Source organism: Biomphalaria glabrata, chromosome 18 (assembly GCF_947242115.1).
Source record: "Biomphalaria glabrata chromosome 18, xgBioGlab47.1, whole genome shotgun sequence".
NCBI classification, from domain to species: Eukaryota; Metazoa; Mollusca; class Gastropoda; family Planorbidae; genus Biomphalaria; species Biomphalaria glabrata.
This window is the reverse complement of record NC_074728.1, coordinates 6,745,181-6,760,879: the sequence shown is the minus strand read 5'-3', so window position 1 is coordinate 6,760,879 and position 15,699 is coordinate 6,745,181. Positions and strand designations below refer to the sequence as shown.

At 35.4% G+C, this 15,699-nt stretch overlaps 2 protein-coding genes across 7 annotated transcripts in view; both read left to right on the top strand.

Annotated features, from left to right (window-relative positions):
• The window catches only part of LOC106067685 (atrial natriuretic peptide receptor 1-like), a 486,432-nt gene that overhangs the window by 410,265 nt on the left and 60,468 nt on the right, over positions 1–15,699 (top strand). The gene's annotated exons all lie outside the window — the stretch shown is intronic.
• Positions 10,567–13,619, top strand: LOC129923913 (piggyBac transposable element-derived protein 4-like). The gene has a single exon (XM_056016972.1). It carries the CDS (start codon positions 10,825–10,827, stop codon positions 12,688–12,690), a length of 1,866 nt encoding a protein of 621 aa, XP_055872947.1. The 5' UTR covers positions 10,567–10,824; the 3' UTR covers positions 12,691–13,619.

Sequence of the window (15,699 nt, the reverse complement as noted above, 5' to 3'; positions counted from 1 at the left end):
TTATCTTTATGTCTATTTCTCTCCTTCGATTTCTTTCGATTTCCCTCCATTTCTTTCTTTCTATTTCTGTCTTTCTCTTTCTTTCTAGATCTATATCTCTTCCTCTTTTTTCCCCTCTTCTGTTTCTTTTTATTTCTTTCCTTCCATTTCTTCCAATTTCTCTCCTTTTTCCTAATAGAACTTTTCGTCTCTTTTGTTTTCTTTTTCTTTTCTTCCTTTTTCTCTTTTTTTTTTCTCTATTTCTCTTTTGTGCCTGAAGTCCGCCAATAAAATATTGCACGTTTATCGTTTTGCATTACACTCAAGACACTCTCTGCATTAACTAGAAATCTCAAACTTTAAATGTTACCAGAAACATAAACGTTTGAGAACCGCTGATTTATTTACAAAACTTCTCCCCCTACCCCACCTCCGTGTTCTAAAACCAATGACCTTAAAGCCCCAATACATCTCCAGTTCTCAAATGTTTGCCTTACATTCTTAAGAGCTCGGCTTCTTAGAAACTACCCGCCCTCATAAAAGATAGAAAGAGGGTTGGGGGGAAAGCGAACCAGCCCCTCTCATCTCTTTGCAGTTCTGAAGTGTTACAGTGTCTTTGTCAGGCCAGCGCTCTCCACGGACTTCTTACTGTTTACGATTGACTTGATCCGAGGCTCGGACATTTATGGGTCAAAGGCCCCTGGGCTGACAAAACGAAGTGCTGTTGGAATGAAATAAGCAGTACTTGCACTGAAACGACCCTGTTTGTAAAGGTTATTATTGCTCCTTAATATAACTAAACATATAGACTAATAAGAGCGTGTTGATGCGCTGGGTTTTGTTTTATGGGTGTCTTCAGATTTGAAGATTATCACATTAACATGTAAGATTCCCGCAGGGCGGAGGGTTTTATAAGACGATCATAATGTAACGTGGAGATATGTATAACTTTTAATGCTGTATCATTTTTACCAAAAATATGAATTACAATTAAACTTTGAAAAAATATCGCTGCTCAAAATAAAAAGTTGGCAATTTCCGGGATTCAAAGTACTACAAATTAATTATCACTTCCGCTTGCTTAGATTTTTCAACAAATTAACACTAGCTCTAGGATGAAACTTTTCTAGGGTATATAAAATGTCAGGATTAAAGGTCAGAATGTGGTTACGGCTACTAAACCAAGCATCTATGAGATAACAATAGTGTTTCCATTTCCTAATATTCTAGCTTGTACATTTATTGTCTCGCCTTCAAAACAGTTCTTACACAGTTATCTCCCAGTAATGTTGAAGATAAAAAATCAATGGAAATCAATGGTTTTTCTGGATCGTAACTTTGATGTCAACCAAAGTAAGAAATGTAACTCGTGTAGCTCTATGGCACAATTTGGTTTAACTCTTTCCGTCCGGTCATGTCCTTGACAGGGAATATCACTGGCAAACATGTTTTACGATCTACGAGAGAACCGAGTTTCTTTTCCACTTTTTTTTAGCTTTAAAGAAACGTGACATTTCGCCCGTTTATTTTATTTTTTAAAATCTTTGTGTTCCTCCTCAGCAGAGTTTGAATCTACAGCCCATGTTAGTGACTTTGTGGTGCGTTTGTGGTTTGTGGGTTTGTAGTTTGTGGGTTTGCTTATGATAGATGTTGGGTCCTAAAAACCAATTTACAAATACAAAAACAATCGAATAAAATACACAGAAAAACACAAAGATAAAATGGCATAAAGCCATAAAGCCATTCCCTTGAAAGGGAAGTGGGTCACAAGAAAAACTTGAAAAGACGGGTCAGAGACATGGGGGGGGGGGGTAATTTCGCCCTGGTTGTCATGGGGACATATTTAGTCGTCACTAAGTGAGCAGCATTGAAGTGTAGACAAAGCGAAACCGGAAGTACGTCTCCAGGGCGGCAAGTAATTCTTTGAGACTGTTAGTCAAAAAAGTTCCCCCTGTCATCGGATGCGCTTCTGAAACAATGGTCTATTCTCCCATTGAGCCTGTTACACTAATCATTATTGCTGTCCCGTAGATCCGATTGAAGACAGTAGCACACGATAACACCACTAAATAAATTCTTATGTATAAACAGAACTCCGCCTACATACGTCCTGGGGTCTACCCCATTATATTTTCCCTTAATGATAATGTCCTCACGAGAAGTAACCATTGCAATATGGACATCCACAATAATGACTATCGAAACCCACGCGCTCCCATTTGTCTCAGCGACAGGCCAAAAACAAAAGATGGTTTTTGCGGCTCTCTCTGAGAGACATCAAATTACGAACTCTCTGAGACAAACCTCAAGAAATAGACAAGCTCTAGAATTAAATGCTGGATCAAGTGACTCAATTATCCTAATAGTTTGGTGTTCGTAGTCCCGTCGCATGGACCAGGACGTCTGGATTTGAGTTCACGTCAATCAAATGACTGTCTGTTGAGCATCAGGATCCAGGCTCAGTTCACTGCTGTGTTTATTGCTTCTGTTGACTTGAAAGCACTTCTGTTCCTAATTGACACTTTGTCACAGACAGCGAATGCCTAAAAGTTTGTATTAGATTCTAGATTTCAAAACTTTGAGATCAAAGCAAACAAGTCATCCTTTTAACAATACCTCTATTTAGGTCATGGAGTAACTTGGAACCTGGACGTGGATCTCAAAAACGGCTCTAACGATTTTCCTAGAAATTTAACTGCTGATGTATATCGCTGAGAAAAAAATAACTAGCTCCTTGGCCAGACGGGGAAAACTCTATTTTTTTCCGTTATAATTTTTCAAAGTAAAAAAAGAAATATATTTAAATTTGGCTTTGAAAAAAAAACACATAGCGTACCGATATCTCAATTGTTTATTAAGTTTAAATTTGCTTCCAGTTTTTTTTTTATTAAAAAAAAACTAAGCTTTGCTGATAATTTTAAGTAATTCAAATATAATAGCAATTATAATATTAATAATAATATTTATTATCCATAAGGAAATTTGCCTTACAGTTTGTGCATGACATTTAAAGAAAAAACATTCTGTCTATGATAAACAGAATATATCTTCACGCTACGTACATTTACAAGTTAAATGTGAAATGTTTCTATAGGATAGTCCGGTAGTATTAAATGATTTGATTACTAGAGTAACAAAGAAGTTTTTGTGTCTGTTTGTCTCAGTAATCAGTGCCTGGTATCAGCCCTGTAAATTATATTTAACTATTAAGCTCATAACTCTTCAGCTAGTTTCTAAATGACAAAATCAACTGCTTATTAGGACGCCTATCTGGGTTACAACAAAAGATAAACCTAGACTAGATTTTACGAGCTCTAAATCAGAAGTATAGATTTAGATATACTTCTAGATGTCTATATAATGAAAAAAGTACCAATAAATTATACAATATTTACACAGTGCCCTCAGGCCTGATGTGTAACGTAGTTGGTACTTTAAGATGCAAAGTTCGATCGAGACCATTCGTCAAAGAAGGCCTGATCACTGACCTGCAACGTCACTACCCAACCCTGACCTGTGACGTGGCAACGAGCTATTGGTCTAAACTGCCCACATTTTGTGGCGTTGCAGGTCAGTGTTCAGGCCTTCTGTAACCGAGTTCGAACACATTTTTTTAAAATTATTACATACAGAAATAAACAAGAAAGAATAGGAGAAGAAAAAAGGAGAGGAAAAAATGGAGAAGACAGAGAAAGAGAGAGAAAGAGAGAAAGTGGGAAAAAAAAAGAACAGATTGAAGCTTGCGAATCGTGTCATCAAACGGGCGATTGTTGTGTGCAAATTATTGCCCTGAAAAATAAAAAAATAAATAAAAAGTTGTGAAGTTATGCATTTTTTTTGTTGAAATAGCACAGTTGACAAAAACAAGAAAATGTTTTTAAAGTTTATGCTATTCTGGGAAGTTCAGTAGCGAATGGTTAAACGATCGGCTTCCGAACCAGCGGACCTGGGTTCGAACCTCGGTGAAGACTGTCATTCTGAATTTGGGGATTTTTTTTTAGGGCACCCATGAGTCCATCCAACTCTAATGGCTACCTAACTTTAGTTGGGGAAAGTAAAAGCGGTTGGTCGTTGTGCTGGCCACAAGTCACCTTGCTCATTAACCAAAGAAACAGATGACCTTAACCTCGTCTGCCCTATAGATTGCAAGGCTAATTAGGGAGCTTTACTCTACTTTATTTACAAAATAGAGAGAGAGAGAATGAAAGAAAAAGAAAGAGAGAGAAAGAGAAAGAAGATAGAGAGAGAGAAAACAAAAGAGAGAGAAAGAGAGAGAAATTGAAAGAGAAAGGGAGAACGAAAAAGAGAGAGAAAGAAAAAGCGTGAAATTGAGAGAGAGACAGAGGGGGAGATAGAGAGGGAGAGTAAGAGAGAGCGAGCGAGAAAAAGAGAGAGAATGATGGAGATAAGTAAGAATGAGACATATCCGATCGTTTAGGAAATGCATGGAGTTTGGAGAATAACAACCAACAATGTTGTGCTGAAAGATTTGATATCAGACACACTGACAGCTTGACAAACACAGCTCAGAAGACAGACAGACACACATTGGAACGACATAATGACAAGAAGAACTAAAACTGTTTGTGAAATAGACAACTGATACAGACTGCCCTTGTTGACACGACTTCGATGGAGCGACTTCTTTCTGGAAACTTCAGTTCATATCCTAGGATAAAACACTGCTCCTTGTGCCCTGCCTTATACAAATCTATTGAGATGCTCCCACAAGCAGTCAAATAGAGTTTAATCGATGGCCCTTTATGAAGATTTCAGGACAGACATGTAGGAACAAAGACCTACTTCATCTCTGACCTCCTTCAGCAGTTGTCCTGATAGAAAACTTTGTTGATATATCTTGGTTTAGAATCACTTCCTTTTATGGAGATTAATTTACTCTTTCCATTTTATTGCCACACCCTCTTTCTCTCTTTTATAAAAAAAAATAAAAAAAAACGTATATCAACTCACTCTGTCTGTCTGTCTGTCTGTCTCCTAAAAATTTTAAACACGTTATTTCTATCACATCCATTCTCGGATCAAGTTGAAACTTTTCACAATTATTTATTGTATCTAACAAAACAAGAACAATAAAAAAATTAACCCATTTTTCAATTAATTATTGGTAATTAATTTATTTTGTCTGATACATAAAAAGGGAAATAAAATTTACATTGTTGATAGATATAGTTGTAAATATGGAGTTGTTTCTATTAAATGAGCTTTTATTTTGCAAGTATTATTATGTTTTGCTTGTATAGTTCAGTTCTGTTACTTTTTTTCCCCTGCCTTTCTCACTGCCTTTCGCCGTTTCGTTCTCTCTCTCTCTATCCCTTTCTCTCTCTCCCTTTCTATCTCTCCCTCTATCGTTCAGACATCCCTCTCTCTCTCTCTCTCTCTCTCTCTCTTTCATTTTTAAACTAACTTTCGTGCTCTCACCGTCTCTCTCTCTCTCTGTCTATCGCTCGTATATTTCTCTAACACTCTCCATCTCTCTTGCTCGCATTCTCTCTCTCTCTCTCTCTCTCTCTCTCTCTCTCTCTCTCTATCTCATGAACTCGTGACCAGTGACCATGTGTAGTGCCTTTTCAAAGATGACAACTTAGCGATTGTCATTTGCTTTTTAAATAAGAGACTCAATGCTGCAATCAGAATTCCAGATTATCTTACTGGCTAACTTTGTGGCCACCAGATAGGGGCTCCTTCTTGAAATCTCCTATTTAGTGATTTTTTTTTAGAAGACAAAAAAAAATCTTATTGAAATATTTCCTGCGATGCAAAACACTAGCCTCTTAAACACACTGTATTAACAAATTACAAATACTCTATGGACTACAGACTTTTATGAATCGACTTCGTTGTATGATGTGTGTATCGACTTCATTGTATCATGCGTGTATCGACTTCATTGTATCATGCGTGTATCGACTTCATTGTATCATGCGTGTATCGACTTCATTGTATCATGCGTGTATCGACTTCATTGTACCATGGATGCATTCACTTATGTCTTACGAACTCAAATGTAACGACATCCTGTACTCGATGTATGCATTGACTTCTTAGTATACAATTGTATATATCGACTTGTATGTATCGAAGTATGTATCGACTTGTATGTATCGATGTATGTATCGACTTGTGTGTATCGATGTATGTATCGACTTGTGTGTATCGATGTATGTATCGACTTGTGTGTATCGATGTATGTATCGACTTGTGTGTATCGATGTATGTATCGACTTGTATGTATCGATGTATGTATCGACTCGTATGTATCGATGAATGTATCGACTTGTATGTATCGATGTATGTATCGACTTGTATGTATCGATGAATGTATCGACTTGTATGTATCGATGTATGTATCGACTTGTGTGTATCGATGTATGTATCGACTTGTGTGTATCGATGTATGTATCGATTTGTGTGTATTAATAGTGTAAATCGAAAGTATTGACTTGTATGTTTTGACGAAATTTATGGACTTATTTATATCGAATTATATGTATTGACATTTACAATAATTTACATTGAATTGTGTGTATCGACGTATGTATCGACTTGTGTGTATTGATGTATGTATCGACTTGTGTGTATCGATGTATGTATCGACTTGTGTGTATTGATGAATGTATCGACTTGTGTGTATCGATGTATGTATCGACTTGTGTGTATTGATGAATGTATCGACTTGTGTGTATTGATGAATGTATCGACTTGTGTGTATTGATGAATGTATCGACTTGTGTGTATTGATGAATGTATCGACTTGTGTGTATTGATGAATGTATCGACTTGTGTGTATTGATGAATGTATCGACTTGTATGTATCGATGAATGTATCGACTTGTATGTATCGATGAATGTATCGACTTGTATGTATCGATGAATGTATCGACTTGTATGTATCGATGAATGTATCGACTTGTGTGTATCGATGTATGTATCGATTTGTGTGTATTAATAGTGTAAATAGAAAGTATTGACTTGTATGTTTTGACGAAATTTATGGACTTCTTTATATCGAATTATATGTATTGACATTTACAATAATTTACATTGAATTATGTGTATCGACGTATGTATCGACTTGTGTGTATTGATGAATGTATCGACTTGTGTGTATCGATGTATGTGTTGACTTGAGTGTATTGAATAGTGTAAATCGACAGTATTGACCTTTATGTTTTGACGAAATTTATGGATATATTTATTTCGAATTATACGTATTGACATTTACATTGAGTTGTGTGTATCGACGTATGTATCGAATTGTGTGTATCGATGTATTGATCGACTTGTGTGTATCGAATTGTAGAAATCGGCATGAACTTCTGACTCGTGTGAGCTGAGGTATTTAACTACTTGTATGTATTAACATGAGAGCGTATCGATATCAAAGGGATACTTTACTTTTACATACGTCATTTGATCGTCTCGATACATTCACCTTATAAGTCAGATGGAAGGTCACGTGCAGTCATCTGACGCCGGCTCCAGCTTTAGGCTTCAGCTCCAAGCCCAACTCCTATCTTCGTATTTTTTTAATTTTCTTTAGCTAAGCCCTCTCTCCCCCACTTCTCTGTGCAGCGGGGTCCTCCTGTTGAATGCGAGGCCAACTTTCGAAAGAAAAAAAAAACTTGACGCTGGGAGTAGAACGAGGCTGGATCTGAATGTCACTCAGGACTTGAGCATTGTGGGAACTGTTGGAAACACGACCAAAAAGACCAAGGGATAATGGGGGCGAGCGGGGTGGGGGGGTAGTAGGATAGATTTATAGGATAGAACGTGAGTATTGACACAAAGATAATCCTTACCTAGTGATTGCCTTTTTAAATATTATAACTGAAAATTATTTTTTTTTAAAGTCGAGGATAAAATAATTACGCAGTTTTGATAATGTGCACACAAATTATCATATACTTAACAAAACAACAAAAACAGTGTTGTTTTATATACAAAAAAGGGAGCTCAATCCTGCAGTAATGAGATAAATGGCAGGTTCTTCTCCTTAGATAAGCTTTGTTTGTTTTTTAAAAAGCTTTTTACAAAATAATATTTCGCTTCTTACGGGAACCGTTTATTTGATTACGAAAATACAGCTTCAAGGACTTCCCGTAAGCATGACCCTTGTTTTGGCCAGCTCTGTGCAGGCCTGGTATCTGCCGATATGTGCTGTCGAGCGTGACATTCCCACTCGCTTTTGACTTGGATTTTACCAGAACCAGGGGAAATAGAAAGAGTCATTTTGTGTTGATATTAACAGTTAATTAAATGTCGCTGTTTGCTCAGCAAGCGGTTTTCTTGTCGTAAATGTTTTTTTTTAACACTTTGATCTTTTCTACTTCTCCTATTTCTGTCTCTCTCTCTCTCTCTCTCTCTCTCTCTCTCGTTTGCTCTCTCTTTGAACATATTTTTTGTTTGATTTCATGACAAGCTGCAACTAGAATTTTGAATTAAAAAAAAAGTTCTAATTAAACATTTAAAAGATGCTTTGAAAACTCAATCAGAGCTGAAGCGCTCGCTCAAAGGGCTACAACTTAACAATTTTAGTTTTCGGCAAACATACTTGGATTAATAATAGTCAATTAGTTGCGTTGCGCTAATAGTCTAATACATAAGTGATGAGCACATATTAACTTACACACACACACACACTACTAATTTAAAAGTTATATGCTATAAATATATTTGTTAAGTTTATTGTGTATATCTGTAAATGTGAAGTTAAGTTTTGAAACAAAGATACGTTTTACATATATAAAAGCAGCACTTGGGACCACACTTTATATTAACTCTTTCTCTCCGTAATTATTTACCACATTCTGGTGAAATCAACGTTGGCATCGTCCGTTAGGAGAGAAAGAGTTAAGGGAAGGTAGTGTGCAAAAAACCAACTGCGTAGTCCACGGCCCGAATCAGTAACCCCCGATACGGTAACTGCGTTTAACAGTAACGCATTACTTAGCGAGCTAACATTATATTAGCATCAATTTAACACAGCTTTAACACCATATTAACACAGCGTTAACATCATATTAACACAGCGTTGAGATCGTATTAACATCAATTTAACATCACTTTAACAACGCTTTCACGTAGCTTCCACATTTTAACACCCCTTTAACATCTCTTTAACATAGATTTAACATCGCTTTAACATCAACTATTACATCGCTTTTAGCACCATTTTAACATCACCTTAACATCGCTTCAAATATCTGCTGCATACATTTAAATTGATATCTGACCATCTTCTATCTACTTTTGTATAACTCTCCCGGCCAAATTATTTTTTACATTTTTTGCTGCTAACCTACACTTCTATAAAGTGAAGCCGAACCTTCCTTTATATTCTTTCTTCCATTTCAAAAACTATCAAGTGGCTATCGGAAGGATCCTCTTAAAAGGTCTTTCCACAGCATTCCCTTTCAATCGATAGTCCGCTTAAAAGAGAAAAATCTGTCCAAAGTGTTTGAAGGGCCATATCTTGACGGCGTATCACGTAGTGATGGTGGTGACCATGAAGGGTGACTTTCACCTCATTCAAGGAAATGAGGAGGAGGAAAAAGGGGACTAAAGAAATGTTTACTTCTGGGCCTGATTTAACTTTCATGTCTGGGTTGAAAGCTACAAAGGTCAAAAGAGGTCGAGGTCAGCATATAAAATTAACCTTTTTGGTGGACAGTTTTAAGACAAAATAAATACATCGTTACGAAAATCTGAAAACACACTCAAACATTGAAGAAAATTAGATATTAGCACATCGTAAGAATAAAGAAAGGAAATAAATCAACTCGAATATATGATACAAATCCAAAAAGACAAAACTCAATTAAAATACTATGAAAGACACAAAGATAAAGGCAAGTTTATAATTCCTTTGTGCTATTACAGAATGTAACGAATTGACTGCATCAGCCAAGAAAAAAACAATGACTAAATAGTATAGTTTAAGTTTCTTGTTAACTAGATTGATCATGTGGATAAGCGTAGGACTTTATTATCTTCTTTTTTTATGATAAGACTTTTACTTGCATGCATCAACTTGTTCATTACTCGTTATTACATTAGACATGAACATTTACTCTTTACACTTCAGAGATGAGAGATACAGTGATGGATTTACCTATAGGCTACATTAACAATATCTAGGGGATATTTTCAATCATTTTGAAGAAAAAGCAAAGGGGAAAAAATGCCTTTTGTTGATTACAAGTTGGCCCATATTTCAAATAGCTAAGAGCCTTGTCAAGTCCTGCCCGGCCCGGCATATAGACATTACAAATTAGGACATTAGACATAAGTACATTGAACATTAATATATGGACACCTAAGTACATTAATATATTTACAACTTAGCACATGAATATATTGACACTTTAGCATATTAATATACTGACAACTAAGCATATTAATATATTGACACTTTAGCATATCAATATACTGACAACTTAGCTAGCATATTACTGTATTGACACTTAAGCATATCAATATACTGACAACTTAGCATATTAATATATTGACACTTTAGCATATCAATATACTGACAACTTAGCATATTACTATATTGACACTTAACTCTTTCAGCCTGTTTTGCCAGTATACTGGCAAAACAGCTATACCTCATAGCCTGGTTTGCCAGTATACTGGCTTTTGGGGGGTGGCTTCTAAAATTAGTCCGTTTCTTGTAGTTAGAGTTTTTAAAGTTATTTCTAAAAACAAAAATAGTAAAAAGAAACGAAACCTTCCTTTTTTAAGCGTCTTTATGCAATAACCTGGATTGTTTTTTTGTTTTAATATTATTTTAATTAGTGTGTTGCTTAGCAAACAAAAACAAACATGGATGCTATGCCTGGATGCAGTAGTGTTAGTGGTAGGCCTAAAAGATTGACGGTAGCACAAGCTACTCAATTGTTTTTAGCTTTAGAAAGTTCTAGTGATAGTGATAGTGAAGATGATTCCACATATTTGCCAGAAAATCATGGTGTAGATGATAACATTGTGAAGAAGAAAAGAGCTAGACATGATGATACTGTGGTTGACTCAGATTCTGACAGTGATAGTGGCAGTGAAGCTAACAATGATGGGACTGGTATTATTGCTACAATTCCAGAACCAGATGATTTTAGACCTAGAACTAGTGGTAATAATGATGGGTGGCAATGGGAGAGGGTTGCTGACAATTGTCCTGTCAGTACTGCCAATACATTTAGAATGTCCCAGCCTTCTAAAAGTGGAGTCAATTCTGAGTTAGATTTGACAAGAGATTCTACACCATTTGATGTTTTTACCAGGCTAGTAGATGGTTGTATCATGACCTTTTTAGTTGATAGCATTAATGATTATGCTAAAATTGTGATTCAAAAACACAATCCTCCTACTGTCAGGTCCACTTTTAATAATTGGACAGACACAAATGTTGCAGAAATGTACAAGTTTCTCGCAGTTTTTATTTCGATAGGTCTACAAAACAAAAAGTCTGTCAGGGACTTTTGGTCTAATAAAGACATATATTATCAGCCATGGTTTAATACCATGTTTACAAGAGCTAGATTTGAACTCTTGTTCTTTAGCATGATGCATGTAGGTGAAGCGGTCTCGGTCGGTAAGGATAAAGTTGAACCCTTCGTAAAGATGATGTGTTCAAATTTTCAAAAGGCATTTTATCCTTTTGAGGAGGTTGCTATTGATGAGATGGTGATAGGATTTAAAGGCAGGTTTGGACCATTACAGTACAACCCTAGTAAGCCTGAAAAGCACCACATAAAAAATTATGGCCTGTGTGATAGCAGTACAGGTTATGTAATAAATCTTATTACTTATTATGGAAGTGACACTACTTACTCAGACTCATCAAAGAGTATTACCAGCCATGCAGTCAAAATATTTGATACCCTTCTACAACCACTTCAAAGTGGGCATCATATTTTTGCTGATAGATATTATACATCAACAGATCTCTTGGAATATCTAACTCAGAAAAGATTTTATTATACTGGGACAGTCAACTTGGCTAGGAAAAATTTCCCTGCCGAGCTCAAGAAGCAAAAGCTGCGTCACAGAGAAACTCAATTTTACAAGTCTGTGGGCAGTATAGATGCTCTTTGTGTGGCATGGCAGGATAAGAAAGCTAAAAAGCCTTGCATTATGGTGTCCACAAAATCAACCAATCGCATCATTAATGTGCAACAGAAGCGCAGTGTTGTCGAGAAGCCAGAAATGGTTCACGACTACAATATGATGATGAATGGTTGCGACAGGGCAGACCAAATGCTCTCTTATTATTCTGTGCATTCTAGAAAAAGCATGAAATGGTGGAAGAAAGTCTTTTTCTGGATATTAGAAATTGCACAGATTAATGCCCTCATCATTTATAATGCCACACAGGTTACATGTGACCAGCCTTCAAAAAAGCTTTCTTTAAAAAAATTTAAAGAAACTTTAATTGATGGTTTAGTTGATGCTGCCACTGCACTGGGTGATGTTCCCAGACAGGTGAAAGTGAAGACTGTTAAAGCTGACAGCAAAATAGCACCTGGGCCTCATCTTGTTCATTATGAAGAGAATGATCGCCCTTGTGTCTATTGCAAGAGTCAATCACAACGGAAGCGGACTAGATTCTTTTGCTCGGGTTGCCCGTCGCAACCTCGGCTCTGTGTGAAACATTGTTTTCGTCTATACCATGAGGATCTGGCAAAAATATAGCTTTCGAGTAGTGGCAGTAGCATCTATGTAATGTAAATAAATGTATATATATGTGTGTGTGTGTGTGTAAAATGTAAATATTATTCCTATTTCACTGGATATTGTTTTTTGCCAAAAATGATTTCGAATTGGATTTACAACTCTACGCGTCTAAGGTAATATCTGTTTTATAATCTTCACTGCATGTTTAAGTGTTGTATATCAAATTATTCAGAAATGAATCCTCTTTCTAATTAATGAAAAGTATTTAGTCAAAATGGTCAATACAAAAAAAATAAAGAGTATATATTGATGTTATTGCAAAGAAAAAAAAATTGCGAAAAAAATTTGACTATGATCTAAGACATGAAATTACAAATTATTTACATTTAAAAGAATAAAGAAAGGGTAAAAAAGAATTCTTATGCATATCTATGTAGTTTAATATATAATTTATGGTGACTGTAATAATAAAGAAATTAAAAAAAATTATTTTATAATAGATATGGAAAAAAAAGTAGTTTAATTAAAATTAATGCAATTTAGAAAAAAAATTAAATTAAAATAAATAAGCAAGAAATTAGGAAAAAAAAACTTGATTTATGTTTATCAAAATGAATTTACTTTAAAATGAGTACAAAATATACTCTTTTCAAGCAATATTATACATATATTATGTATAACAAACCTAGACAAAAAAAAATTTTTTTACTCTTTTATTTTTTTCCATCCTATTCAACCTGCAAAATCATCTATACAAATTAAATAAACTACAAAAAGATTAAAAGAGTTGTGTTGGTGAAGATCTTTGCTTTAATTTGATATATAACTTTATTTATCTGTGATTTACCGTTTATGAGATAAAAAATATTTTTATAACCCTATTGTAAACAAAAACTGGTAGCCATTTTTGCCCGCATCCATTGCTATTTTAGCAACAGGCTGAAAGAGTTAAGCATATCAATATACTGACAGTTTAGCATATATATATATATATATATATATATATATATATATATATATATATATATATATATATATATATATATACACTTTAGCATATCAATATACTGACAACTTAGCATATTACTGTATTGACACTTTAGCATATCAATATACTGACAACTAAGCATATTAATATATTGACACTTTAGCACATTAAATAAAAAAAAAGAGAGATAGCCCAACGCATCTATTAAAGCGAGACAAAATGTGCCAAGGTGAAGGGTTTAAGATTGAGAATAAATCCTGGATAAGCTTTTCTCTCTTCTTTCTTTCTTTTACAAAAGTTGTGCCCCTTTTTTTTGTGTGTCAATTTCACGTGGCAAAGTTCACTTCCGTTATCAGCAGTACGGAAAGAAAGGAGAGAGAGAGAGAGAGAAAGAGAGAAGGAGATGGCAGAAAGAAGTAGAAAGACATTTGACAAGAGCTTTTCAGAAATGGGGCATTTTGTCTAAGTGTCTGGAAAAGATTTTTAAACTGCTCCGATGGGAATTACTTGCTGAAGCTTGCGAATCGTGTCATCAAACGGGCGATTGTTGTGTGCAAATTATTGTCCTGAAAAATAAAAAAAATATATGAAAAGTTGTGAAGTTAAGCATTTGTTGTTGAAATAGCACAGTTGACGAATGATTGTTAAAACTGCAAAGCAGCCAAAATTATGGTCGAAATATCCATGTGGAAATAAATTGTGGTTTCTGAAAATTGTTTGTTTACTGATGAATAAATAGTTAAGGAAATACTTGGCCAAAAATGAATTTCAAGATATTTTTTTGTGGTCTTGTGAAGAATCTCAGAGAACAGAGTAGACAAAGTGTATACCGGCAAAAATCAAAAGGCAGGCGACCCAGAGGCAGACCATGAATACGATAAATTGATGATGTGGAGGCAGGTCTGCAACAGCTCGAGGTTTGGTCGTGGAGACGAAAGGCCCAGGAAAGATCTGAATGGAGAGATGTGTTGAGCCAGACCAGAGTCCTGTAGTGCCACAGGGAGGGATGTGTTGAGCCAGACCAGAGTCCTGTAGTGCCACAGGGAGGGATGTGTTGAGCCAGACCAGAGTCCTGTAGTGCCACAGGGAGGGATGTGTTGAGCCAGACCAGAGTCCTGTAGTGCCACAGGGAGGGATGTGTTGAGCCAGACCAGAGTCCTGTAGTGCCACATGGAGGGATGTGTTGAGCCAGACCAGAGTCCTGTAGTGCCACAGGGAGGGATGTGTTGAGCCAGACCAGAGTCCTCCATGGGATGTAGTGCCACAGGAAGGGATGAATGGACGGATGGATGGATGAATGAATGTTTCTTAAGCTTCCCAGTAACTCCATTACAATTAGTGTCAATTCTTTTTTTTTCAACCCTAACCAATGTAACATACAATTGAATGTTTAGATCTAGAGATATATTAATTAAACATCGGGAATGAATACACTTTTGTCTCATAATTATTATTTTACAATTTTTAGATACACAAAAACAAAATCAATCGATTTAAATGTACATAAGATGACTAAAATCAATAGGATTCCATAGTGTCATCTTATTGGAACTAACAGGAAATGGCTTTATTTCATGAATCTGCGTGAATATATAGTTCTGTGATTAATGCATAACAATGTATATACAGGCCTATATATAGGTCTGTGAGTTGATAAATCGCAGATAAGTATTTGTTTCCGTTTTGAAGTCTAGATATAATATATATAGGTCTGTGGTTTATCATTTATGGAATATTTTTAGCACATTAAGCTTTTTAAAAACATGTGATTTTGGAGATTGTTTATTATTAGACAGATTGTAAATACATGAAGTAGGAAAATAGTTTTGAACACGTGGGGAAAAATATATAAAATATAGTAGTAATATATAACATGGAGAATGGTTATAGGATCACAGACTTGGATATTATAGACACTAAAATAACCAATAACTAAAAAAAACAAAATTTAAGTCATATTGGGAAAAAAATATTCAGTATAATACTATCAATTCTATTCTTATAATGTTGAACTACGGGTAGCGCATTAAGTGTAATAC